Here is a 26867-nt window from a genome sequence, read left to right on the forward strand (position 1 = left end):
TATTTACCATCAAAGGAGAAACAATTGTAATTCCAAACAAATTCCAGCATTTCAACTACAAATTAATTTTGGTGTGCCCAGCTACCACCCCGAGAAATGAGATTTGTGCTATTGTCTCCTCTCTATTTCCTATTTTCCCCCTTCCCTCCCCCATCCCCCCCTTTGAAAGCATCTATCCCCAGCACCGACAGAGTCTCTATCATTAATTGAGAGAACTATAATGTAGTTAATTATTATTGTCTTGTATTGACTTTGTGATGAGAAGACTCTGCTGTGCACAATCATTAAATGTGGAGAAGTTCTTTAATCTTTGGAATTATTCTATATCCTTGACTTTGAAATATTCTGTATGTCGCGGACTTGTTGTTCTTATGGAGAGTCCTAACTTTTGAAATGTATATGTTAGGACTGTATGAGATAGATATATTATTATATGATCGTTCACCTTTGATTATTTTGAGTATAATCTCTGATATATTGAAACTACATATGGAGTAGGACTACGCGATGGACACTATATAAGGTGTGGATACCTGGATGGCCATGACGGCTCCGAAGAAGTCCCGGACGGGATGAAATGCGTCAGCCAATCTATTATGCACTGACAGGTGCGCGAGTGACGTCACAAGCCGTGTACCCGCTTCAGAGCAAACTTCATGCTGGATGACTAGAACTTGCGCTTGCACTGTGTCCGAGGCTACGAGATGCGGGTGGATACATACTGACCACATAGGTTAAAATCAGACCGGGCCTGTTTACCTGGAGTGTGAAGATCACATCTCCCCTTCGTATCCGTCCTGAAAGACGCGACTGAATCTGTTCAGCAAGGAACCTTCGGCCTTTGCGTTTACGGCACATACCATCTACTTGCTTGAATTGCTATTAATGGAAGATGAATTGGTCGAACTTAAGACCTTCTGAAGAACATTTATCAATGGGGCCCCTTGATTTTATCTGCAGATAGATGAGAACCTCTGGATCCATGTGCATATATATATATATATATATATATATATATATATATATATATTATTATTTTTTTGTTATCTGATCATTTTGATTTCTACTTTTATTTATTTTGTAGCAAAATACATGATGATTCTTGTTATATGGATTCTGTTCAAACACATTGGACTCGATTTATATGTCAGTATTTTCTTGTTGCCCAGGATAGATCAGTTTTCTGTTGCGGTCTAACCACCTGGTCACTGACCTTGGGTGGTTTTTAAAGAAAATGTATGTCTCGAATTCTTGACAACCCTGAAGAATCTGGTTACCTGTGGTTGATTGGAGAAAGTTCCATAGTTAAATCTGATAATTGCAGCAGTGAACCTCGAGGGTGTAAAACATGAGAGCCTTGCGGAAACCCTCCTGAAGGATCGTTAACACTACCGGATGTTGAGGAGAAGACACCAGGATTTAAGACGTTATAATCTTGATGGCCGGGGGGAAGGGGGGGGGGTTATCTGGATGAAAACAACCACCACTTTCTCTGGTAATCCATTATCCATCAAGCTTTGCCTATTAGTTTTCGGGCCGTCAGATGAAACTTCTCTACCCCCTTTGCAGTAAAAGGTCTGGCCCTAGAGGTATTAAGGGTGCTGGATAATACCAGCACCCTTCAAAACATTTAAGAAGATAAGGACTGCAATGGCTACGGCTTGGTCCAAATTTCGGCCGGAGCATTAGCAGAATTAATTGGAGCGGGGCCTCAAACAAGCGCATGTGGAGTGGCGTTCATGCAGCGGAGTTGCGCACATCCGGAAGTTAGAGCTGTTACGCGTGGGTCCTGGGCGGCAGTACAGGTATTCCTCTGTGTGCATGCGCGGGACTTGCAGTCATCGCGAGAGATCCCTCTTGAATATAATGGCGCCTTTCTCACTCGCCGGTACCATTACCGGGCTCGCACCTCCAGTCAGCCGGAAAGGTAGGACGTGTATTTTCCTGTATCTCTTAGGGGTTCCTATAGATAAGGGGAATAAGGTCTTTGATTAAGGCTCTGCTGCTCTCTCGCACTATCCCTATCGGATATTGTGAAGCAGAAGTTCTTTGGCTGGATTAAAAGCCACTCTGTGGAAGCCTTTAAAGAGGTTAAAGGGGAAGGTCACATCCTACTAAACGTAGGAAAAGAACCGATGTTGGAGATTTATCTTCAGTAGATCAGTCCTCCCAGTCTTGATCAGGAGGCGAGGTGGGATTCGACTCTGACCTTGGAGTTCCTGATTATTATTATTTACTAAAGTGGATTTGACAGTAGCCTGTCTTTCGAGAAAAAAAAGCCTCTTTTCCCAATCGGATGAGTACTCCCTTCTTAGGGAACCTATGGATAGAAAGGCAGACCCACTACTCAAAAGAGCTTACTCCTCCTCCGCAGATGTATGTAAAGCTTCTTTTTCCTCGATCCATGTAGGAACCCTTAAGGATTTGGCTAAGTGATCTGTCCAAAGGTTTGCACTTCTAGAAATTAAGCGCTACGTTTACTTCCTAAAATGAAGTTTGCGGCGGAATTGTTCAGATTTTCCCTTGGACACTACGCGCCTTAATGTTAAGAATATGGCACTAACTACAAAAGCCAGAAGGTTGATGTGGTTGAATGAATGGAGACAGGGTGATGTACCCTCTAAACATCATTTTTGTTCCATTCCTTTTCATCCTAGCAGCTTGTTTGGCCCAAATCTAGATAGCGTTCTTAAGTCCCTAAATGACATCAGAGGGGTCCCCTTTCCCCAGTCTAATTAAGAAGACTCCGTAGTTTTCATGGTCAACCCAGAAGGACACTGAAATTTAAGGTCTTATTCGAACCCAAAATTGAAATCGTAGATACACCCAGAGAAAAGGTCAAACATCTGCCTCCACTTTTGTTAAAAAATGCCAATAGAAGCCCAGGCAAAATAACCAATGACGCAGTGTCTCTTCCTCCAGTGGGCGCTCGTCTGAATTTTTTTTACATAATTTGGCATGCGGTCACGTCAGAAGCATGGGTACTATCTACGATAGAAAGAGGGTACTCACTGGAGTTTGAGTCTCCCCCCCAAACAATTTTTTTTCCTAAATTTTCCAGACCATCCAATCATAACACAGCTGCTTGAGGATTTCGTGGACAAAGGGGCTCTAGAGGAGGTACCATATCACCAGAGATGGTGCGGAGTCTATTCAAGGGTCTTTTCTGTCCCCAAACAAGAACAAGGTTGGAGGCTAGTAATAGATCTTTCCCATCAACCTGTTCAAGAAAGGAAGACCAAATTCAAGATGGAGTCAGTGAGGTCAGTAATTTCTCTCTTACCGCCTCAAGATTGGATGGTAACAATCGATCTGAAAGAGGTCTACCTGCACGTGCCTATCATCCGGTGCCACCGGACATTCCTCAGGGTAGCGTTTCATCGAGGGTCCTCAGTCAAACATCTACAGTTCACATGCCTCCCATTTGGCCTCTCATCCTCACCAAGAGGGTTTACAAAAATTGTAGTAGTGATTCCGACCTTCCTCAGACTAAAGGGGGTTACATCTGGGTCCATATCTAGACAACTGGTTCCTCAGAGCCTCCTCAAGGGAACAGCTCCTAAATCATCTGAATGTAAGACTCAAAACTCTAACCAATCTGGGGTTTTTTGGTGAACCACAAAAAAAATCCAGATTGATCACCACTCAGTGCTGCCCGTTTTGGGGATTTGTGATCAATTCGGTTCATACGTCTCTTATCCTCCGAGAATTATCAACATAATAAAAAAATTAAACTGGTTGCAGAGTTCAGATCAGAGAAGCAATGAGTGTCCTAGGCCTGCTCACCTTAGAAGCCTGCAGTTGGGGGCGTGGCTTTGGCATGGCGGTGTGAGAACGTGTTACTCTGGAGCTCCGGACCCCTCTTAGAGTAAATCGCCCGTACGGGCTCACTAACCTGATCCCTGTACACGATGACAAAGGGGAGAAGTCGTAAGAGCCACTCGGTCACTCCTGGCGCCTCATCCATCAGCCGGTACGTTCGCTCCACTCAGGACAGACCTTCTCCGCCGCGGGCATCCATTCCTTCTTCAGGCCGCAGCCGGACCCCGACACCACGTGGGCGCTCGCCGCCCTCCTACACCGCTGAGCCGGTAAGACTGCACAGTAGCTCCCGGGCCTCTGACTCGATCAGCCTGTCCACGGAGGTAGCGCAGGGAGCAGCGGGCTTTCAGGGATCGGTACCCCCAGATCCGGCGGAAGATTTTCCTCCTCTCCAGCTCCAACACGTGGCAGGGCAGGGCGAGGACCGCATGTCCTCTCAGGGAAGTACAGCCCCGGCGCCATCTTGCCAGGCCGCCTCGCAGCAGCATCCCTCACCGGACTTTCAGCAGTTTACTCAGGGGACGCCTGCAATTTTGAGGGGTTCGTCCACTCCGCCAGCGGGTTTGGGGGAGCATCAGACGGCTCATTCCCCGCACCCCCTGCTCTCCATGGAACGGACCCTTGCAGAATTGTGGGAGATGGTGCGGGTGCTCCCCACCAAATCTGATTTGGACCTACGACTCTCGCGCCTGGAAGAGAAGCACAACAAGGCCATTGGCGCGGTCTCACAGGAGGTACGCTCCCTGGTCGCACGGGTAGAGGCCTTAGAGCGCCATAATTCTGTCCACACTATGGACATCTCCGTACTGTCCCGCACCATGGACACTCAGTCCACTCAAATGCGAGACTTCTCATTACACCTCGACGATGTAGAAAACGGGGAGAAGAAATAACCTGAAATTACGGGGCATTCCGGAATCTGTGCCCCCGGATGGCTTATATGGAGCGGTAACGCATATTTTTAACAAACTCCTGGACAGGCCACGTGATATGGCCATTGAAATGGACAGAGTTCACAGGCTGGCGGGCCCACGGGCTAGAGAGGGTAATCACCCGCGGGACGTCATATGTAGAGTTCATTTCTACAAGCAGAAGGAAGATATCGCTCGGAGAGCTTGGGAGAAGGGGACCATTCCCTTTGAGGGTTCTGAGATCACCGTCCTGCCAGATGTTTCCAGGTTGACCCTCCATATGCGGCGGATAGTACGCCCTCTGTTGGAGGCCACTAAGGCGGCGGGAGCCACCTACAGATGGGGACACCCCTTTCATATTATTCTCCGCAGACAAGGATATTCATTTTCTGTCCGGTCTCCGGGGGACCTAGAGGAGGCCTTTCGGTTCCTGGAGATTTCCCCGCTGCGGATACCGGACTGGACGGAACCCCCGGAAGCACTCTTCACCAGGGGAGGTCCTTACCAGGATTATGTGCGCCCACCCCAGTCTCGTTCCAGAGATATGGCGAGCGATTTTCGGACCCCCGGACGGCGTTCTCCTCGCAGAGACTGACTGTCCTTCATTTATGCCGGCGATGCTGAGTGCTCCGTCTGAGGGTATAGGCCACGGTTGGCCTGTTGTTTGCACTTAACCCCCCCTTTTTTCTGCAGGTGACCATCCGAAGATACTCAGGATGGCTTGACTGGTGGATTTAACTGGGACTTTTTGTTCAGTATGTTATCTAAGGGTTGCACAAGTGGGGATCTGCAGCTAGATGGTTAAGCAGGGCTGTAAGGAGAGTTATAACGATAGTTTATTGGGTGGGTCCGGGGTTCCGCTGAGCTTCATTGTTTATTGTTAGTCTTCCTATAACCACATTTGAGGAATTGTGCCTGTATCGCCGCTGCCATTCTTTGTTCCCCACTAGGGTCCCGTGTTGCTGTGTCGCGGTCGGTGGGTTTTCCTTCTGAGGGCGACACAGCCCACGACGAGTTGTTGAGGGGTTTTGCACTCCGCTAGTAGAGGGGTAGTGCAGTTTCACTGCTCCGGATCTTTGTGCCCCCTTGAACGGGTCTCTTCCTGTTTCTTTCTCTTCCGTTTCCCTTTTTCCCTCGGTCATCCCCTACCCCTATTAACATGTCTGCCTAAACCATTGTCTCCTTGAATGCTCAGGGCCTGAATATCCTGGAAAAGAGGTCCTCCATTCTCCGTCTCCTCTGGAAGAAAAAAGCGCAAGTCGCCTTTCTACAGGAGACTCACTTCTGGTCCGACAACGTACCGAAACTTGCAGACTCCAATTTCCTGGAGGGTTATCATAGTACATCCCATGACTCCAAGACTAAGGGGGTCTACATCCTGATTTCTCGCTCTCTTCCCTGGGAACATCTGGAGACACGCACTGATGGAGCAGGTCGGTACCTCTTTGTGAAAGGTAGGCTGGATAACACCTTGTTCACTCTGGCCTCGTATTACCTCCCTAACACCGGTCAGGTTGCATTTTTAGAACGGGTGTTGGTCGCTTTGGATGACTTTCTGGAAGGCACTCTGATACAGGGGGGAGACCTGAACACCACTTTAGATCCCACGCTAGACTCCTCAAGGGGACATTTGTCCTTATCCAGAGCGGCACATCGTCGAATGCGTCAGCTGTTGCATGAGCAACAACTGGTCGACTCATGGCGGCTCATGCATCCCTCGACCAGGGACTACACTTTCTTCTCGGCCCCTCACAATTCATATTCCCGTTTAGACTATTTATTTTTACGCCACTCCCACCTCCCCGACCACACATCTGCCTCCATAGATAACATCATGTTTTCGGACCATGCTCTTATCACTCTCTCCCTTACTCTGCCCAAGGCGCGCCCTCGTTCCTGGCAGTGGCGTCTGAATGAGGCGCTCCTGCAGGACCCAACGGTGGTGTCAGAGATCCACAGGGATCTCACCGACTATTTTGCTATGAACACTGCGTCAGGGGTGGACCCACTTTGCGTATGGGAGGCACATAAGTGTGTGATGCGCGGTTCCTTCATTTGTATTGGGGCCAAATTGAAGCGGGAGTGGGTGGCACATCTCAGGGAACTCCTGAACCACATACACACGGAGGAACAGTCGCATAAGGTCACGCAGGATCGGGTGGTGGGAGCGGAATTGGGGCAGTTGAGAGAGCAGGTTCGCTCGCGCTGTCTTTCCAAAGCTAGAGCCTCCTTAGTTAAATGTAGAAGGCATTTTTACGAGTACAGTAATAAACCGGGTAGATCTCTGGCTAGGGCATTGAGGAAGTCACGTATGTCCCTCGGGTACAGGCCCCACAGGGTCGGCACAGGCAGCTTCCACATGACATCGCGGAGACCTTTCGGGCCTATTATCACTCTCTATATAATCTTCCTGGGCCCCCCCCCCTTCGGGTGGAGGGGGTCACATGGAGAGGATTGAGTCATATCTCCGGTCCTCAGGGATGAAATGTATCCCCCAGGGGGCTACTGCCGCACTGGAGGCTCCTATTTCCCCGGAGGAGTGGTCATGGGCACTGAAAGACTCGCCTTCGGGAAAGGAGCGGGGCCCGGTTGGGTTCTCATTGCCTTATTATAAGGCCTGTTCGGAACTGCTTTCACCTCATTTTCTACATGCATTCAATTCGCTCACGGAGGGTAGGACCCTCCCTAGGGACACACTAAGGGCACATATCACGGTGATACCCAAAGAAGGGAAGGACCCATCCTTGTGCCAGAATTATCGTCCCATATCATTGTTGAATGTTGACTTGAAGCTGTTTGCAAAAATTTTGGCACACAGGATGACTCCGCTATTACATGACGTGATTCATAATGACCAGGTGGGCTTTATGCCATTGCGGGAGGCTCGGGATAACACCACACGGGCTATTAATTTGATGTATCAGGCGGCCGTCACGTCCCTGCCCACATGCTTCCTCTCTACGGATGCGGAGAAGGCCTTCGACAGGGTCAATTGGGATTTTATGTTGGCTACACTTTATGTAGGGCTGGGTTCCCATATGATGCAGTGGATTTCGAGTCTCTACACCTCACCCACGGCACAGGTTAAGGTGAACGGCCACTTCTCCTCCTCGCTCGCTATCTCCAACGGCACGAAGCAAGGTTGTCCCTTGTCTCCTTTAATTTTCATTTTGTGTTTGGAGCCTTTTTTGTGCCACATTCGCTCCAATCCGGACATAGCGGGTGTTTCCTTGGGAGGACGGTGCCATAAGGTGGCCGCCTATGCGGATGACCTGCTCTTTTTTCTCACTGCCCCCAGAATCTCCTTGCCCAACCTGTTGGAGGAGCTGAGTAGATACTCGAAACTTTCTAACTTTAAGATTAATTATCAGAAATCGGAGGCTCTCAACATCTCATTGCCGCAGTCCCTGGTGGATGAGCTGTCGGAGTCCTTCTCTTTTAAGTGGGCCAGGGACTCCCTTAAATACCTGGGGGTCCGGCTAACCGGAGACCTATCTCGACTTTACGCGATCAATTACCCTCCGCTTCTTCAACGGGTGAAGAGCGATTTAGATTCCTGGACGTCGGGCACCTTCACCTGGTTTGGTAGCTGTGCCATCTTCAAGATGAACATTCTGCCCCAGATTTTGTATCTCTTACAGGCATTGCCGGTACATGTCCCATGCCTCTTCTTCTAAGCGCTGTTGCCCCTATTCCACAGATTTATATGGGTGGGGAAACCAGCGCGCATCGCGCGGTCCCTATTATTTCGTGCCAAGTGTGATGGTGGCATTGGTCTCCCGGATTTTGTCTCCTATCACCAGGCCTCTCATTTGACACGAATATTGGACGGGTTGAGGCACACGGGGAGCAAACAGTGGGTGTCTATGGAATAGTCCTTTTTTGAGGTCCCGTTGCAGGCCCTGCCCTGGTTAGGCACACAGGTCCCCCTCTCGGCTCGAATGCATCCGACAATAGGGCCCACCCTGGCGGTCGCGTCCCGGCTCTTCCCTCGGAAGGAGATCTCTCCGTCCCCATCGCCCTTGTTCCCTATCTTGGGCAACCCGGCATTCCCACCGGGACAGGAGGGGGGCCCCTTCCGACACTGGATGAGGGCGGATAAGGGCTATGCGGATAATTTTATACAGGATTCGGCCTGGATGACCGGTTCACAGCTGTTATCCTTGTTAGAACCCATCTCCTTTTCCGCCTGGCAGGTCACCCAGCTAAGACACTTCATTACATCCCTATCTAACGCTCAGGCATATTTGCGAGACTATACACCTTTCGAAAGACTATGCAGGGGCACGACCTCGGTGCGCCACTCATTGTCCAGGCTCTATGTGCTGCTGATCTCCCCCTCTACCCTTTCCACACCTTCATATTTGAGTTGCTGGGAGAGGGACTTAGGTCTTACATTCACCGCAGAACAGACGGATCGTCTGTTTACTATGTCACACAAATCATCCATGGCCAGCCGAATTCAAGAAGCAGGATTTAAGATCCTGTCGCGTTGGTATAGGGTGCCTTCCAGATTGCATGCAATGATTCCGGCGCGTTGTGTTGGAGATGTGGGGGCCAGGTGGGCACGATTTTGCATATCTTTTGGGAGTGCCCGCAGCTGTCAGACTTTTGGACTGAGGTATGGCGCATTTCTTCTAAGTTTACAGACTTTCCTCTTCCACGTTATCCGGCTCTGTTCCTGCTCCATTTGTGCGAGGTCCCCTTATCTACGTACCGACGCTCGATGGTTCGCCACTTGGTGAATGCTGCTAGGGCTTGTGTTCCCGTGTTATGGAGACAAACCTGTCCACCTACAGTGGGCATGTGGTTCGGCAAGATTCAGAAGATAATGAGAATGGAGGACCTCACCGCAACAATGAGAGGGGCTCATGCCAAAGTTATCCAAACATGGCGTGAGTGGATTCGTTTCCAATCATCCGTGGAGTATAAGACCATTATGGCCTACTGATGCGCTTCCTAGATTTGTGTGTGTGAGGTCAGCTTCCTCCCCTACCTCCCTTTCCCTTTATCTCTGCCCCCCCCCCCTTATTTTCTGTTCTTCTATGTTTCTAGTCTGTCCTTCTTTGGTTTTTTGCATGGCTGCTGGTTCGGGATGTATAAAATTTGCTGTGTCTTCCGGATTGATACAGATGTCGGTCAGAGCTGTGTATTGTATCTCTTGCATTGTACTTATTGTTATCGTACTTACTGGCCTGTGAGCCGATGTCTGTGCTGTTTATGTTGGCACTATCTTCTCGGTGTTTGAAAAATGAAAATAAAAGAATTTATAAAAAAAAAAAAAAAAGAAGAAGCCTGCAGTTGGAGTTTCTGTCCCACTGGTCAGATCTCCAAGGACCTTAGATCAGTGGATTCACCTCTCCGAGGAAACCAAATCGGATTTCCACTGGTGGCTGACTCAGAATCGTCTCGGCAGTGGAATGTCACTCAGTCCCTTACCCCAATAAGTTCTGACTACGGATGCCTCAAAACGGGTTTGGAGAGCTCACCTAGATCACGGGTGGGTTCAATATCTATGGCTATCGGAGGAAGCACAGTTGTCGTCCAAAATGAAGGAGCGTCGAGCCATCTTCTTAGCTCTGCACCACTTAGAGGCGTTTCTCTATCTCACCAGAGTGGTTGTGCAATCAGACGACATAGCCTCAGTATTTTATCTGAACAAACAGGGGGGACGACAAGGAGTCCATCTCTAATCCAAGAATGCAAAAAGATGATGGATTGGGCGGAATCGAATGTAGCAGAGTTAGCAGCGGTCCTGATAAAGGGGCATCTGAATCTCCAGGCGGATTGGCTCAGCCGCAATCTTCTCCACCAGGGGGAATGGAGCCTGAATACGCAGGTCTTTCATCAGATCACCTGCATATTCGGCTTGCCAGAAATAGATGTGATGTCATCAGTCCACAATGCCGAAGTCCAGAGTTTCTGTTCTCTCTCCAGGGAGGGTCACCCAGATGGCCTCTCCATTTCGTGGAAACATCTCCTGGTCTGTGTGTTTTCCCCGGTTCCCTTAATTTCCGAGAGTACTGAAAAAGTTGTGCTACAACGATCGTGATTATTCCATTCTGGCCTCGAAGAGGTTGGGGTTTCTGCCTGTCTTAGAGCTCTCCAGGGGTCGGTATTGGAAGTTGACTGTATCAATAGATCTTCTACATCAGAACGGTCTCGATCACCCAGATCCAGAGGAACTACATTTGACAGCATGGAAGATGACAGGGGAAATCGAACTGATAAGGGCCTGCCAGAGAAGGTTGTGGATATATTGGTCTGTGCTAAAAGACCATCTACCTCTGAATCATATTCCAGAATCTGGAAAAAATTTGCCAGTTGGTGCTCGTCAAATAATAAGCTTCCCTCGGCCTTGCCTTCAGTACTTCAATTCCCCCGGGAAGGATATGATAAGGGCTTAAAACTCAATACCTTAAAAGTAAATTTTTCCACAATTAACTCCCTTTCGGAAGGCATTTTTTCTAAAGATTAGTTGGTTAGCTGATTCTTCAGGGCAATTAAGCTCCTCAGACCACATATAAAATCTTCAGTGAGTATTAAAGGGAAGGGAAAGAGAAAGATGTGGTCTAAACTAAATGGTAAAAAAAATTTTTTGCTTTATTAGGTATGCATTAAAATAATTGTTAAAAGTCCATTGGTGCAAACGGTATATGTGAGTGACCCCCCAACTCACATACCTGGGCCTGAATAGGAAATAGATATTGTATAAAGGATGCCACTATTGTGATATTAATTGATTGCACTACCACTGTGGAGCACTAGGTGGCGCGTGTCACTGCACTGAACTGAGAGAATAACTCCCAATAAGACACGGGAATCAGTGATGATATGGACCAATAGATCAGCTAGTAAGGCTAGCCCGTGTTGGAGAGGTGTACCGATACCAACGGGCAGCTGAGGAGACCAGTGTGGCCCACCACAGGTATTGATTAATTATTGAATTATTGGCCGCATTCACACCCAACTTATGCTGCGTTGTAAATCGGCAGCTATCTGGACTGGATTGGAGTGAGTGTGATGTAGGTGATTACACTGTAAGGGATATAAGATATTCCCACTGATTCGAATTGTATTGTGCACATTAATAGATTGTAAATAATTGAAGAAATATATAGCTGCGCTGGTGTGACAGCCAGCAGCTGTGGAAAAGTTGGTAGATAGTTTTGATACGAGCCGCGCTGTTAAAACAGCGAACAGCTAATAGGGTTCAGAATTGACCCTACATTGAGTGGGTGACCAGATGTAATCTGGCCACTTACACATTCAGCGTTATTGTTACGTTTGTGTTGGACAGTTTGTGAGTGCAGGTAAACCTGACCGCCGCTGTCTGCCTTGTAAGCAGCGAGTTGGAAGGCGGCTGTGAGGTGTGTCGCTGTCAGCTGGATGTAAAACCCAGACACGGTAAAAACAACCGTTCACTGGATTTAGTCTTATACTGGAGCGGTTAAGATAAATCCGCCCAGTAAACTCGGTGTGTGGATCGAGCTCATTAATAGAGCAGTGAGGGTTCGATTAATTAGACCCCACTAGCTCGCTGCACCTCACCTATGGTCAGACTCGAGGAAAATAAATTGCAACCTCGGGGAAACTGTGCCTGGAGTTACCAGCCGTCAGACCGTATCTTGGTGAAAGGTGAGGGAGATAACCCAGCTGATCTGAGTAAGACAGCGAGACACGCTAGTGGTATAGCGCGGTGAGACAGCTGACAACTGTCAGACGTATTGTGTGGCGTGATCTATTGAGAGCTGAACAGGGACAGCTCTGGCCATGTGTAGGCACCAAGGATAATAGATTAAAAACCCGACGCGCGTTTCGCCAGCATTCTGGCTTCTTCCAGTGGCATCCTTTATACAATATCTATTTCCTATTCAGGCCCAGGTATGTGAGTTGGGGGGTCACTCACATATACCGTTTGCACCAATGGACTTTTAACAATTATTTTAATGCATACCTAATAAAGCAAAAAATTTTTTTTACCATTTAGTTTAGACCACATCTTTCTCTTTCCCTTCCCTTTAATACTCAGTAATATACGGTGGTGTACACCCATGTGGTCTTCCTGACCTATTCTTTTTAGTGAGACAGGTGATCTTCACCAGTTACTAAAATCTTCAGTGGCCTCATGGGATCGGATTATCATTCTTCAATGTTTATCCGCTCATCCGTTTGAACCCATCCAAAATATAAGCCTCAATCTGTAAAACATTGTTCTTAGTGGCCATTTCTTCAGCTAACAGGGTAGGAGAACTCCAAGCCCTCTCATCTAGGGATCCTTGCCTTAAAATCAGGCCGGCTTGCCTGATTTTGAGCACCGTTCCAGGGTTCCTACCAAAAGTTCCATTAACTAATAATATCAACCAAGAGATTTTTCTTCCTACTATGCCCTCAGAATCTCTGGACCATCCTGCACATCCTCTGGATGTAAAAAGGTCAGTCTTTTCCTACATAGATGAATGTCAGAAATGCGGTTTCTTCAATTTCAAGGTCCTCGTAAAGGACAGAGGGCTTCTAAGTCATCTCTTAATCACTGGATTAGAAATGTAACTTCCTTTTCTTATATCAGAAGGAACCGGTAAATTAGCTTGAGAATAAGGGCTCATTCTACTAGGGCCCTATCAACATCCTGGGCTGAAGGAAAGGTCTAGATCAAATTTGCGAAGCAGCAACTTGGTCTTCAGCCGATTCTTTTGTGAAGCGTTACAGACTGGACACCTTGGCAGACGCGGAGGTGTCTTTAGGCAGAGGGGTACATGAGGTTGCGGATATGTAAACCCACCCATTTATTTTTTTATTATTGCTTTCATTTCCCATCGTGTGCTGCCTTTGGAATAATAGGGAAAGCTTAAATTGACTTACCAAAATGTTTCCTTTCCGAGTTCAAAGGCAGCACAGCTTCCCACCCCTATATTTTGGGACTACTGCATGTCTGTTCAAGGTGTGCTTTATACCATTGACCTGAGGGTTAACGAGGTTGTAATTAAGACTAATTATGTCTTTTCTTCTGCACCAGCTGGAAAGAAACGGTTCATTAACCCATTCCTTTGAACTCAGGGAAAGGAAAAATTTTGGTAAGTAAATTTAAGCTTTCTTGTTCTCCTTCCTTACAGAAAGTTTTTGCTTAGACAACCCGCCCTAACATCCACTGAACCTCTTATGTGGATGGCCCTGATGTCATCTCAGCCATCCCTTCATTTACTGCCGGCACCTGGTCCTGCTCTGCTTATTGATGTAGAAGACAGATGCACGGTCTCCTGTTGTGAAGACCGAGGCGAATGGTGAGAATTTCCCTCAGGTTGGAGGATGACTAATAAGGTACCTCACTTTTACTAAAAACATGCATCATGTAAGAGACCAGCTGGGACCTCTTGATTTATCAAGAACTCATGATGAGGTCTTTGTGATGGATCAACAACTCTCCGGATGGGGCCCTCAGAATCCAAGTCCAGAGAAGGTATGAGAAATGATCGTTGCCAGGTGGTCGTCTTTCTGTACACCACAGATGACCGACCTTTATTTCATCTGGAATCTCTTCTTTTCGTCATGAATTTGGTGAAGATGATCAACACGGCCTTCTTTGATCTCCTTGGATCTTCTTCAAGGTGTCCTTCTCAATTCTTCCATCAGCTGCGAAATCAGGGGGCTTCCTGTATTTACAGAGAAGACACCTGGTGGGAACTATTTTAGCTCCAGAGCGCATCCCCTTTGAACAGGAGTCAAAACCAAGTCGGATAAAGTTTCAAGCCAATTTGAGAAGAACTCTGCCAACCAGGCTCCTAGCGTTGGGGTCTGACCAGCTCTTTCTTGGACCTTTCCTGAAGAGGTTATCGACCTCAGCCACCTTCTAGAAGAAATAATCATCTTGTGACCTGGATTGGAGTCCATCTCAATGTCCCCCTTGGAGTGCACCTGTGCGTCAGAATCTGATGTAAAAGACTGAACCATCGTAGTGGATTTACTGTTTTTAGATATTTTCTGGTCAGAGGCGACCTTTCGAAAAATAGCAGAAAGACGGGGGTTTTATCCATCCAAAACACCCCCTCTGAACGGACCCCCCGAACCAACAGCAGAGCAGTCCTGGCATACATCCATAACCCGTGTCCCTATACCAAAGAGGGATATAGTAGTGATCACCCTCCAACTATAAATCATTTATATATCGCCCAATAGCGTTTTATAAGGAGGGTTGATCAAAAACGATTTCTTTAACCCCTTAGTGACCACCAACACGCCTTTTCACGGCGCTCACTAAGAGGCCTTAGGCTAGGCCGTCGCCTCTTCACGGCGGCCCAGTCTAAGTCCTGCACGGGTGTCCCGCGCAGGCTGGAGCCGGGGCTCGGGTGCTTGATGACAGCCGGGCTCCTGCTCCAACGCCCGCGATAAAAGTTTACGTCGATCGCGGCCGTTTAACCCGTTAAATGCCGCCGTCAATAGCGACCGTGGCATTTAACATGTTTACAGTGGGAGTGAGCTCCCTCTGTCACCCATCTGCGGCCCACCAATGCAATCGCGGGACTCCGATGGGGTGTCATGGCAGCCGGGGGCCTGATAAAAGCCCCCAGGTCTGCCCTGGTCATATGCCTGTTAGGACGCGCCGGAGGCACGTCCTAACAGATTGCCTGTCAGATTTACACTATACTAAGTATACCAAAGCATTATAGCAGCGATCTGAAGATCACATAGTAAAGTCCCCGAGTGGGACTAAAAAAATAATTCATGTGAAATAAAATTATTAATAAAAATGTCAGCAATTTTTTTTTTCCGATATTTTACTACTTTTACAAGTAAAACCCTAAGTGTAAAAAAGAAAATTTATTTTGTGTCGCCAAATTCCGAGAGCTGTAACTTTTTTATTTTTCCGTCGATTAAATGGCATGAGGGCTTATTTTTTGCGGGAGAAGCTGTCGTTTTTAATGATACCATTTTGGGGTACATGCGACGGTTTGATCACTTTCTATTTCATTTTTTGTGGGAGATGAGGTGACCAAAAAATAGAGATTCTGGTGTTCACAAATTTTTTTTTTTTATGGCGTTCACCGTGCGGGTTAAATAACAATATATTGTAAAAGTTCAGACTTTTACGGACGCCGCGATACCAATTGTTTATTTTTTGACTATGCTTTAGGGGGAAAATGTTTTTTTTTTGAACTTTTAATTAAAAAATTTTTTTTACATAAAAAAAACTTTAACTAATTTTTACTTTTTTTTTTATTAGTCCCACTCGGGGACTTCAACCAGCGATCGTTAGATCACTTGTACGATATACTGCAATACTAATGTACTGCAGTATATCGCAAGTCTGACAGGCCGGAGGCAGCGCTTAATAGGTGCACAAAGATGGTGGACCTGGGGGCCTTCATTAGACCCCCAGGCAGCCATAGCAAGCATCGCCGGCCCGCAATTGCGTTGCGGGGATCGTCCAACTCTTTCTAACGATTTAAATGCTGCGGTCGCTATTGACCGCAGAATTTAACGAGTTAAACGAGCGGGATCGCGCCCGAGCCCGCTCGTTACTCTGAAGTGTCAGCTGTAACGAACAGCCGACACCAGCATCGTATGGGGCGGGTTCACTCCGTGAGCCCGCTCCATACTTCCCCTACCCGACTTTGGCGTATGGATACGTCAAATGTCGGGAAGGGGTTAAGGGGCCAGACTACAACATTTCCGCCTTTATCGGCTGGTTTATACACTATCTTTGAGGGACTCTTTGGATACTTAGCCTCTCATTCCTTGTAAGATTGTCACTGCGTATGCCTTTGGGGATTGACCGCCAATCTGCGTATGCCGTTTTGACTGTCTATAGCCGGGCAGATCGAAAGGGGAGGGGATTTATTTTATTCGTATCCTTTTCAATTTTGTTGCAAAAATTAAATCCTCCTTAAAACGCCATCTCTTAAACTTCTTTTACTTACAATCGCTGCGTTCCGACTGCGGAGACTCTGCCCGAAATGGCTGCTCCTTCTCTCTATCCAGCACTGATAGAAAGAAGGGGCTGCCGATTAGTGCAGGGCAATTCTGCAGAGAAAACGTTTCCGTTTCTCGGAATCTGTGCGACGGCTCGACGTCTACGAACAGAAAACACCGGCATAATACCAGATACGGGACTACAACTCCCAGCATAGAACAGGCGCATCTTAAATGGGTGAATAGGGGGGTGAGCGACTGCAGCTGCATCTTGGGAAACACTGAATTCCAAGGTCAACTGGGCCGTATCTTTTTTATGTCACTTTTCCGTATTTTGTAGATGCCGACAATTGGAATTTACGCAAATTTTTTTTTCATTAATAAATTATATGATTACAAAACGCTCAAATATAAAAAGTTATCACCACCTGGAGTGACGTGCAGCGATACAAGTATACCAGGGGGGGGGGGGGGCTCCGGTCTTACACGCGGGGGGTCTATCTGCATCTCAGACTTCTCTTGTTCCAGTAATGGCGGAATTATATACAAGACTCGGTAAGAACACCAGGAGTATAATAAGGCAATCCTCAATCTTCTGTAATATCCTCTGCTGTGTGGTCTAATGTTTACAATGCAAGCAGCTGAAGGTGGGTGGGGCTGCCGCAGTGTGATTGACAGCTCTGCTGCCCATTTCTGTGGTGGGAGATCACTGTTCACAGATTCATCAGCACTTGCTCCACTACAAATATGACCGATGCACTACAAGTAACAGAGGTAACACCCTCCCCACCCCTCCCCCGACAACAGAGAAGACACGCAGCCTCTATTTGTACAGTCAGGTTTATTGTCACATTTTCTACGTTCAGCAAAACACATGGCGACAGTCTTATATCTGCACAGAGAAGCTCTTTATTCATCATAGTGGTAGCTGCTTCATTATAGAGACATCAATACAACAGCGCCATCCTGTGGTCAAATGATGGAAATGTTCACTAACCCCCCCTGATTAACCAGACGTGACCTTCACTTCATTAACTACCCCCTCTCTAATGAACGGGTCTGAACTGGTTCCGCTAACGAGGTCCGGCAGTAATTAGGGGGTGTCGCTGTCCGCGCCGTCCCTACGCCTAGCGCCACTTTTTGCACTTTCTGGGGCAATTATTGAAGCAACACTTGACTTCTGATCACCGTTTTCCAGGTTAAATGTACATAAAATATTGAATTACTGTAGATCTCGGCTCTGCTGATCATTCACGGTTTGCAATGTTATACTCCAATCACATCCAAAGCTGCAATCACAACACTATTGGTTTCCGGTTAGCTTCTTAGGCTGCTATATCGGACTTCTCCCTGCATGTCTGCACAAAGCGTAACCTGCTGTGGTGCATTTTGGGAGAAATAGTCATTACACCAGGCACTGTATGGTAGAAAAAAAAAATAAAAAATCAAAAAGAAACCAACTACAACCCACACAATGCAGCGCAGCTGTACGTGGTGGGTTCTCAGCCACACTGTTAGGGGGGTGTATCGGCACAGTACTGACCGATTCCAAGCAGAGAACAGTAGTGGCTGCAGCTCTGGTTGTGACTGGAGTATAATACAAGCTGAAAAGATAAGCAGAGGGTTTGTAGAGACTCCACGTGAGATGGGGATGATATTCGGAGGCGCAGGTTTCATTCATTTCTGATCTAGGCTACGGCCACCCCTCCCCCTCTTATTCTGAACGCATCATCGGGGGGGGGAGCGGTGTTAATATTTCTAAGTGTGAATGGGCTCGGTCTTGCGGTTATTACGGGGCGCAGCGATCACGAGACCTTGTAGCTGAGCGCACACTCTCCGAGCGCGTAAAGCTAATTCTCTTCACTTCAACCATTTTTTTTTTTATTTTTTTTAATACTGAAAATAAGGCAAAAAAAATAAAAACCCCCAAAGAAAAACAAAACACAAAAGCAAAAAAAACAAAAAAAAAACCTTAAGAGGAATTAACCAGGCAAAACAGCGGTAGAGCGCGAACGCATATGTACGCCCTAACACGGATACAGACCCCCCCTGTATTACAGGTGCAGGAGCGACGGCACGTAGAATACAGGAGCGGGAGGGGCAGATATATTCACACAGCCGGCAGCAGCTCCATAGACATATCTGGCCCCGGTCTATATGTATGAGCCGGGGGGAGGGGGGGGGCAGTCTCTGCACCGTCCGTCCCCCCCCCCATACATATAGACATTATATACACACACGATACATTCAGCACAATATACTTATAAGCTGTACGAGAATTCTACCCAACTATATACATCCCAGTGAGCGCGGGGCGTCACCCCCAAAAACAAGGGGCACCAACTATATACACGTCCCTCTCCTCCGCCCGGGGGGACCGGGAGCGGCAGGGTTTGCTGGATACCAGCTCCTGCCCTAATACATTCTTGTGGTGAAGAGAAACATGAAACCCACAGCAAACATCAGCGGCTTATTTTTTTTTTTTTTTCTTCTTTTAGGCAAATTAGCGTTTTTTTTTTTTTAGTTTTTGTTTTTCCTTTTTGAAGTTCTATGTACACAGTATAAAGGTTCGGAGAGGGGGGGAGGAGACATGAAGGTCCCCCCATCCCCCCGACTCCGAGAAGTCCCAACAATGTCCAGCGGCCTTGGTCAGCCTATAAATACTGCTTCCCTCCTCCGTGAAGGGTTTATTCCCCCCCCCACAGATAAACCCTTTAGCTTGTTAGGAGGTTGCGATCCTAAAGTTTCCGCAGCCGTTGGGACTTCTCTTCCCGAGCTGCGGTAGCGGGTTCGTAGAGCTGGTCCCGTATTTGTCCTTGTATGAAGGTGGCGGCGTGGGCGGCGGAGAGCGGCGGTGTCAATATTAAGGCAACGGCACCAAACGCGCCCAAAGCGTCTCTGTTACGACAAGTCCACCGTCCCATCGTCTCCGCCGTGAGGACGATTGTAAACAAAAAGCAGAATTAAAAACGAGGGTAACACAAACGTTCCACATTTCCGGGAAGATGGGGGGGGGGGGGGGTAAGAACAGGTACCGTGTCCCCAAAAACAAAAATTTTTAAAAAAAACAAAAAGTATCACACGGAAGGCAAGGGTGCAAATCCTCCAAATAAACACTGAAAGGCCCAAAATCGGTGACCCGCCCCGTATGGGCCACTACATAGAAACGTCAGATGTGGCCCCCGAGAAGTCCTGGCACCTCAGTAATGCTTTCGTGCCATCTTTCGTGGGCATCTTGTATGTAAGTGCGTCCTTTTTTTTTTTTTTCTTTGTTTTTCGAGGAAGGAAAAAAAAAAAACCAAAACAATTTTAACAGTTCCAAAAAAAGGGATCATTTTTTTCTTTTTTTTTTCAGCTGTTTTTGTAACAAAAAAAAAATCACAACATTTTATATCTGTGCAAAAAAATAACCATTAAAAATGCAGATCCCCTCCCCCCTTTCAAAATTGCTAAGTGCATTCTTCAAGTTTTGATGGATTGACCCCCCCCCCCTCCCCTTCGACCCTCCCCAACACAACAGGGAACTCAAAGCAGAGCATTGTAATTTTGCAAGAAGCGCTGAAAAGTTGTTGTTTTTTTTTTAATTCCTTTTTTTTTTTTTGTTTTTTTTTTAATTTTGTTGTTTTTTTTTTTTAAACAAAATATATTTCGCAAAAAAAAAAAAAATTTGAGGAAAGTATTTTTGGCTGTATTTTTCTTCTCTCAAAATAATATATATATATTTTTTTTATTCTATTTTAATAGATCCGTTGCCGGAATACTTCACTTTTTGATACAAAAAAAAACCAAAAAATGAAAATGCAAAAATAAAAAAAATAAAAATTCAGAAACTGTCAAGTTAAAAAAAAATGTAAAAAAAAAAGAATTCGGAAAAAACAAAGTCAAAATAAAAAAATGTACATTTGTAATAAACAGTCACAAGTCGATAACTCCAGTTTTCCCTCCTTTCGGGTTTGTTTTTTATTTTCTTAGTTAAAAAAAAAAAAAAGGAAAAAAAAAAAAGAATAAAAAAAAAAATTCGATTTTTGATCAGTTTCTGTAAAGTGCATTTTTTTTTAAGGTGCTTTAAAATGAGTGCATTATGTTTAGGGGAGTGGGGGGAGGGAACAAAGCGATGTAGCTCCCCCCTCCTCCCTGGCTCTGGGTGGGATGAACACCCACCCCCTCCTTATCCAAGTCTCTGCCCCGCCTCGTGAAGAGGGAGGGGTAAAGTTTGCAGTGCAGTACACCTGCCGAAAATATAATAATCGGCAGGGTTAAGTAAAGATGGCGTCAGAAGGAAGGTGTGCGCCTCAGTAGTCGTCAATAGCTTCCATCTCATTTGGGGAGCCATGAAGAGAGTAACCTGGAGGGGAACACAAGAACAATATTCAGCTTCTAGTAATGACTGGTTAACAAGGCCTCCCCCCCCGCTGCAGGGACCTTATCCAGACCGTCCGACTCCAGGGCAGCGACCTCATCCAGACCCCACCCCCCCACATTCCTTCCAGCCGTGACCTCATCCCACCTACACTCCCATTAGACTCCAGGGCAGTGACCGCATACAGTCCCCCCTCACTCCAGCAGTGACCTCATACAGTCCCCCCTTCACTCCAGCAGTGACCTCATAGTCCCCCCCTCACTCCAGCAGTGACCTCATACAGTCCCCCCTCACTCCAGCAGTGACCTCATACAGTCCCCCCTCACTCCAGCAGTGACCTCATACAGTCCCCCCCTCACTCCAGCAGTAACCTCATACAGTCCCCCCTCACTCCAGCAGTGACCTCATACAGTCCCCCCTTCACTCCAGCAGTGACCTCATACAGTCCCCCCTCACTCCAGCAGTGACCTCATACAGTCCCCCCCCTCACTCCAGCAGTGACCTCATACAGTCACCCCTCACTCCAGCAGTGACCTCATACAGTCCCCCCCTCACTCCAGCAGTGACCTCATACAGTCCCCCCTCACTCCAGCAGTGACCTCATACAGTCCCCCCTCACTCCAGCAGTGACCTCATACAGTCCCCCCTCACTCCAGCAGTGACCTCATACAGTCCCCCCTCACTCCAGCAGTGACCTCATACAGTCCCCCCCCCTCACTTCAACAGTAACCTCATACAGTCCCCCCTCACTCCAGCAGTGACCTCATACAGTCCCCCCCTCACTCCAGCAGTGACCTCATACAGTCCCCCCCTCACTCCAGCAGTGACCTCATACAGTCCCCCCCTCACTCCAGCAGTGACCTCATACAGTCCCCCCTCACTCCAGCAGTGACCTCATACAGTCCCCCCTCAGTTCAGCAGTGACCTCATACAGTCCCCCCTCACTTCAACAGTCACCTCATACAGTCCCCCCTCACTCCAGCAGTGACCTCACAGTCCCCCTCTCACTTCAGCAGTGACCTCATACAGTCCCCCCCCTCACTTCAACAGTGACCTCATACAGTCCCCCCTCACTTCAGCAGTCACCTCATACAGTCCCCCCCTCACTTCAGCAGTGACCTCATACAGTCCCCCCTCACTTCAGCAGTGACCTCATACAGTCCCCCCTCACTTCAACAGTGACCTCATACAGTCCCCCCTCACTTCAGCAGTCACCTCATACAGTCCCCCTCACTCCAGCAGTGACCTCATACAGTCCCCTTCACTCCAGCACGCTAGACGCTAATAATACGGTTATGTTATCCCAGGAGATAAAAAGCGTTCTAAGGGGATCCTCATTTCTTGCTGTGGACACATAGTGGTCGTTACCTGGAGACAGGTGATTTTTTTTCTATTACTGCTAAAGTCAGAGGAGGAGTCAGCGGATTGTATATAGCGCACCCCGGTTTACACCCATTTAGAGAGGACTGTAAATGCTCCTCATACACAGCATGACGTGCTTAGAGTGAGCCCAGGGGGTATCACTGGCCCCGACACGGGGTGGATATACGTATGACCGGGGCTGCGGTGTGGATATATGTGTGACCGGGGCTGTGGCGTGGATATATGTATGACCGGGGCTGCGGGGTGGATATATGTATGACCGGGGCTGCGGGGTGGATACAGGTATGACCGGGGCTGCGGTGTGGATACGTGTGTGACCGGGGCTCTGGTGTGGATATATGTATGACCGGGGCTGCGGTGTGGATATATGTATGACCGGGGCTGCGGCGTGGATACAGGTATGACCTGGGCTGCGGGGTGGATGTGAGTGACCGGGGTGACGGCGTGGATACAGGTATGACCGGGGCTGCGGCGTGGATACAGGTATGACCGGGGCTGCGGCGTGGATACAGGTATGACCGGGGCTGCGGCGTGGATACAGGTATGACCGGGGCTGCGGCGTGGATACAGGTATGACCGGGGCTCCGGCGTGGATATATGTATGACCGGGGCTGCGGCGTGGATATATGTATGACCGGGGCTGCGGCGTGGATACAGGTATGACCTGGGCTGCGGGGTGGATGTGAGTGACCGGGGTGACGGCGTGGATACAGGTATGACCGGGGCTGCGGCGTGGATACAGGTATGACCGGGGCTGCGGCGTGGATACAGGTATGACCGGGGCTGCGGCGTGGATACAGGTATGACCGGGGCTGCGGCGTGGATACAGGTATGACCGGGGCTCCGGCGTGGATACAGGTATGACCGGGGCGGATATATGTATGACCGGGGCTGCGGCGTGGATACAGGTATGACCTGGGCTGCGTGTGACCGGGGTGACGGCGTGGATACAGGTATGACCGGGGAGGATATATGTATGACCGGGGCTGTGGTGTGGATATATGTATGACTGGGGCTGCGGCGTGGATACAGGTATGACCGGGGCTGTGGTGTGGATATATGTATGACCGGGGCTGCGGCGTGGATACAGGTATGACCTGGGCTGCGGGGTGGATGTGTGTGACCGGGGTGACGGCGTGGATACAGGTATGACCGGGACGGATATATGTATGACCGGGACTCTGGTGTGGATATATGTATGACTGGGGCTGCGGTGTGGATATATGTATGACCGGGGCTGCGGCGTGGATATATGTATGACCTGGGCTGCGGGGTGGATGTGAGTGACCGGGGTGACGGCGTGGATACAGGTATGACCGGGGCTGCGGCGTGGATACAGGTATGACCGGGGCTCCGGCGTGGATACAGGTATGACCTGGGCTGCGGGGTGGATGTGTGTGACCGGGGTGACGGCGTGGATACAGGTATGACCGGGACGGATATATGTATGACCGGGACTCTGGTGTGGATATATGTATGACCGGGGCTGCGGCGTGGATATATGTATGACTGGGGCTGCGGTGTGGATATATGTATGACTGGGGCTGCGGCGTGGATACAGGTATGACCGGGGCTGTGGTGTGGATATATGTATGACCGGGGCTGCGGCGTGGATACAGGTATGACCTGGGCTGCGGGGTGGATGTGTGTGACCGGGGTGACGGCGTGGATACAGGTATGACCGGGACGGATATATGTATGACCGGGGCTGCGGCGTGGATATATGTATGACTGGGGCTGCGGTGTGGATATATGTATGACTGGGGCTGCGGCGTGGATACAGGTATGACCGGGGCTGCGGTGTGGATATATGTATGACCGGGGCTGCGGCGTGGATACAGGTATGACCTGGGCTGCGGGGTGGATGTGTGTGACCGGGGTGACGGCGTGGATACAGGTATGACCGGGACGGATATATGTATGACCGGGGCTGTGGTGTGGATATATGTATGACTGGGGCTGTGGTGTGGATACAGGTATGACCGGGGCTGCGGTGTGGATACAGGTATGACCGGGGCTGCGGTGTGGATACAGGTATGACCTGGGCTGCGGGGTGGATGTGTGTGACCGGGGTGACGGCGTGGATACAGGTATGACCGGGGCTGTGTTGTGGATATATGTATGACCGGGGCTGTGGTGTGGATATATGTATGACCGGGGCTGCGGCGTGGATACAGGTATGACCGGGGCTGCGGCGTGGATTTATGTATGACCGGGGCTGCGGTGTGGATACAGGTATGACCTGGGCTGCGGCGTGGATGTGTGTGACCGGGGTGACGGCGTGGATACAGGTATGACCTGGGCTGCGGGGTGGATGTGTGTGACCGGGGTGACGGCGTGGATACAGGTATGACCTCTGTCAGTTTAGGAGCACCCACCTAGTATGCTGGGATCGGAGTGTAACATCTGAAGCCGCCTCTTCATCTTGCTGCTCTGTACATCGTATCCGCTGCTTTGCTTGGAGTTTTGGGATGGTGGGAACATGGCGGGCGCAAACCAGGCAGCTTCCTGCGGGACAGAGAGCGAGTATGAGGCTTCATAACACACGCAGCGAACGCGGAGCAGCGAACGCGGAGCAGCGACCGACCATCCATGTGCAAGTCCAACCCCAACAGGACATGGAGCAACTTTATAAACGACCCCGATACCGTCCTGATCGTCACTACATCCTCCACAATGCAACGCTCCGAGCACAGTCCAAGAGAGTTCAAGGCAGAATTGTGAAAGCAGCTTTGTATGTGATTGGAGTACAAGGCATGATTATTGGTGAGTGTAGAAGGCACCGGTTACCGGAGATAGGCGGCGGCAGCCGCTGCTTATCTCCTGCACTTTACCTGCTGACGTTGGCTGGCTTTGTACTTTGCTCGTCGTTCCAAAAACTGTTTAGCAAATTCTTTGGCTTCAAGTGTTTCCCCAAGACATGAGCGGATGTAATCGTGGACGTCGTACGGAGACTCGAGTTCCTTCAGGAAGGCCACTAATGTGGGGACTGCGGGGGAGAGAGGACAGGGTGTTAGCGTATGAGGCGGGGGAGAGAGGACAGGGTGTTAGCGTATGAGGCGGGGGGCAGGTAGCAGGGGCAGCGCGCGTCTCACCGTCCAGGTTATTCGAGGTGTTCAGGATGTGTAACATCTGCTCGCACCACTGAGTGAACCCGTCTGACGGTTTGATTCCCTGCAGTAGTTTCAGAAGCTTCTCCTCGTCGTCCGTTTTTTTGCGCCGGGCGGATGCGGAGTAAGCGTCACTGAGGAAAGAGATGGGTGATTGAGGATTACACCGTGGAGAGTGGCGGATCGCTGCCGGGATTCTCCGTGCGCTGCGGACATTATACGGGAGACAGACCGCGGTGGCGCCGCATAGAGGAGGGGGGTGGTAACACAAGCGGGGTCAGCACTCACGTCAGTGACGGGCTGCTTCTGCTGTTCCTCAGGCCTCTGCTGCTTGCCCCAGATTTGACACTTTCCTCCCAGGGGCTCTTCTCCAGGCTGCCCCACAGAGAGTCAGACCCCCACTGGGAGGGACCGGACATCCCGAGACCCCCGTGCTGCGGAGAAAAGAACGACATGAAACGACAGAGACCAGCGAGACGACCGGCGGGTCCCGTCCACGCCTCGGCCTCACTCACCCCCGTCCTGGATGACTGAGCTCTCTGCTTTAGTATCTGGCCTTCCCGCTCCTGCATTTCAAGCATTGCTTTAAGCGAAACGCCTTTCCCGTGAGACGACCACACCGAGGAGGACGACGAGGACTGGCCGCTCTGCTGGAGGAGTTTCAGCAGCAGCTCCTGTTGCTGACGACACTGAGAAGAGAAGGAGCTCAGCACGACGTGATCTACAAATCCCGAGAGTCGGGGGAGAGACCGGCGGAGACTCACCTGCTTCCTCCTGTACATCTCCTCCTCGTCCCGACGCTTCTGCTCCTCCTGGCGCCGCTTCTCCTCCCTCCTCTTCCGCTCCTCCTCCTCTCTCTTGGCCCTGAGTTCTGCATCTCGGCGCTCCTGCAACTGAGTGAAGCCGCCATTATTAACGTCCGCGCTACACCGCTCTGCTACTCCTGCGCGGAGCCACAGTTAGATGTAGGGACGTAAATAATACCTTTTGTTGCAGTTGCAGCTGCTCCAATATTGGCCCCTGAGATACCGCAGTCACGGGCAGGTCCCACAGCGCGGAGTCCCCACCTTTATAAAGGATGAGATGGTTAATGGCGCTCTTGCGGTCTACGGTCGGGGGTGTGCGCTACCGCTCTAGGACTCGTGTTACCGCACACGCTGCTGACAACTTCTATCACTCAAAATTTGATTTTTTATCACTCATGGTAAAATCCTCTTTTCGTTGGGGGACACGGCACCACGGGTATAGACCCTTACCACTAGGAGGCGACACTAGGTAGGACAGAACGGACTGCAGGAAGGAAGAACAACAAACCCCAGGATGAAAGCTGCGTCAGGGCCGAGCATCCGATAGGACGCATAAGGTCACCTGATC

General features: G+C 49.2%; 1 protein-coding gene across 3 annotated transcripts in view; it reads right to left on the reverse strand.

The window, feature by feature from the left end:
* Positions 1–20328: 20328 nt before the first annotated feature.
* Positions 20329–26867, reverse strand: part of GIGYF1 (GRB10 interacting GYF protein 1) — a 103652-nt gene continuing 97113 nt past the window's right edge. For all 3 annotated transcript variants that reach the window (XM_075849257.1, XM_075849258.1, XM_075849256.1), the window contains 8 exons: positions 26478–26560; positions 26258–26386; positions 26009–26182; positions 25782–25927; positions 25479–25627; positions 25218–25372; positions 24762–24891; positions 20329–20985 (listed from right to left, as the gene is read on the reverse strand). In XM_075849257.1, the coding sequence (XP_075705372.1) occupies positions 20933–20985; positions 24762–24891; positions 25218–25372; positions 25479–25627; positions 25782–25927; positions 26009–26182; positions 26258–26386; positions 26478–26560 (1019 nt within the window). In that variant the 3' untranslated portion in view covers positions 20329–20932. The remainder of the gene's footprint in view (positions 20986–24761; positions 24892–25217; positions 25373–25478; positions 25628–25781; positions 25928–26008; positions 26183–26257; positions 26387–26477; positions 26561–26867) is intronic.

This window comes from Rhinoderma darwinii, unplaced genomic scaffold, assembly GCF_050947455.1.
Source record: "Rhinoderma darwinii isolate aRhiDar2 unplaced genomic scaffold, aRhiDar2.hap1 Scaffold_721, whole genome shotgun sequence".
Taxonomy (NCBI): domain Eukaryota; kingdom Metazoa; phylum Chordata; class Amphibia; order Anura; family Rhinodermatidae; genus Rhinoderma; species Rhinoderma darwinii.